We start from the raw sequence: 717 nt of genomic DNA, 5'->3' as shown, positions 1-717 counted from the left end.
TGCCGTAGCTGCCGTGGCTTGGCACTTGGTTACCCATTCTCACGTAGTGGCTTCTTTAGTTACCTGATGTATCTTTCCTCCCTTGTCTGCTCTGGAAAGTAAAAAGACACACAATGCGGACACTCCAGCGGCGTGTAGCCGTTATCCTCTTGTGGAGCACTGTGTTGCTTCTTGTTGTTTGTATTTCACTCAATACTGTGCGGGTAATGACGTCAGAGCCTACCGCCCGTGAGTTATTACAGGAAGAACTACCCAAACAGCGGCGGAATATCATGAGTCCCTTCGACGGTAATACGGATGTTCTTGTGACTACTTCCGCAAGAGGTTCGTATCTCTGTGACTCAACAGAAATCACCGTTCGGACACCTATAGGGTGTGTTCTCTCGTGTGGCGCAGGGGGTCAGCATGACGGCGGTGACTTCAACTGCCATGTCCACACGTATTACGTAAAGGCTAAGAGTAGGACGGCGGATATTGTGGTGAACCACTTTGGGCGTATTCCGCGACATCACAGGAACGGGCGACCGTACCTCACACTTTACTACTCGGGAGAAAGCAACCACTCTGACAGGAGAGGGCAAAGGCGAAACTTCGCAGTACTGCATGACAGGGTTGTGTCATTTCACCAGCACCGGCAGAACTACTTCACGTGGACCCATCACCATAAGCCCTACTTCATGGACATACTGCGGAGTAACAACAAGGATGGCGGTGAGG

The 717-nt window shown here is 51.2% G+C and overlaps 1 protein-coding gene across 1 annotated transcript; it reads left to right on the top strand.

Moving 5' to 3' along the window:
* Positions 1–113: 113 nt before the first annotated feature.
* DQ04_24231000 (hypothetical protein) lies at positions 114–717 on the top strand (the record flags this gene model as incomplete). Its single annotated transcript, XM_009318220.1, has 1 exon — positions 114–717. A coding segment is annotated over one exon (604 nt), but the record flags the coding sequence as incomplete, so codon positions are not given.

Source organism: Trypanosoma grayi, assembly GCF_000691245.1.
Source record: "Trypanosoma grayi strain ANR4 Tgr_2423_V1, whole genome shotgun sequence".
NCBI lineage: Eukaryota > Euglenozoa > Kinetoplastea > Trypanosomatida > Trypanosomatidae > Trypanosoma > Trypanosoma grayi.
Note: the sequence above shows the minus strand (reverse complement) of the source record. Positions and strands in the feature narration are given on the sequence as shown.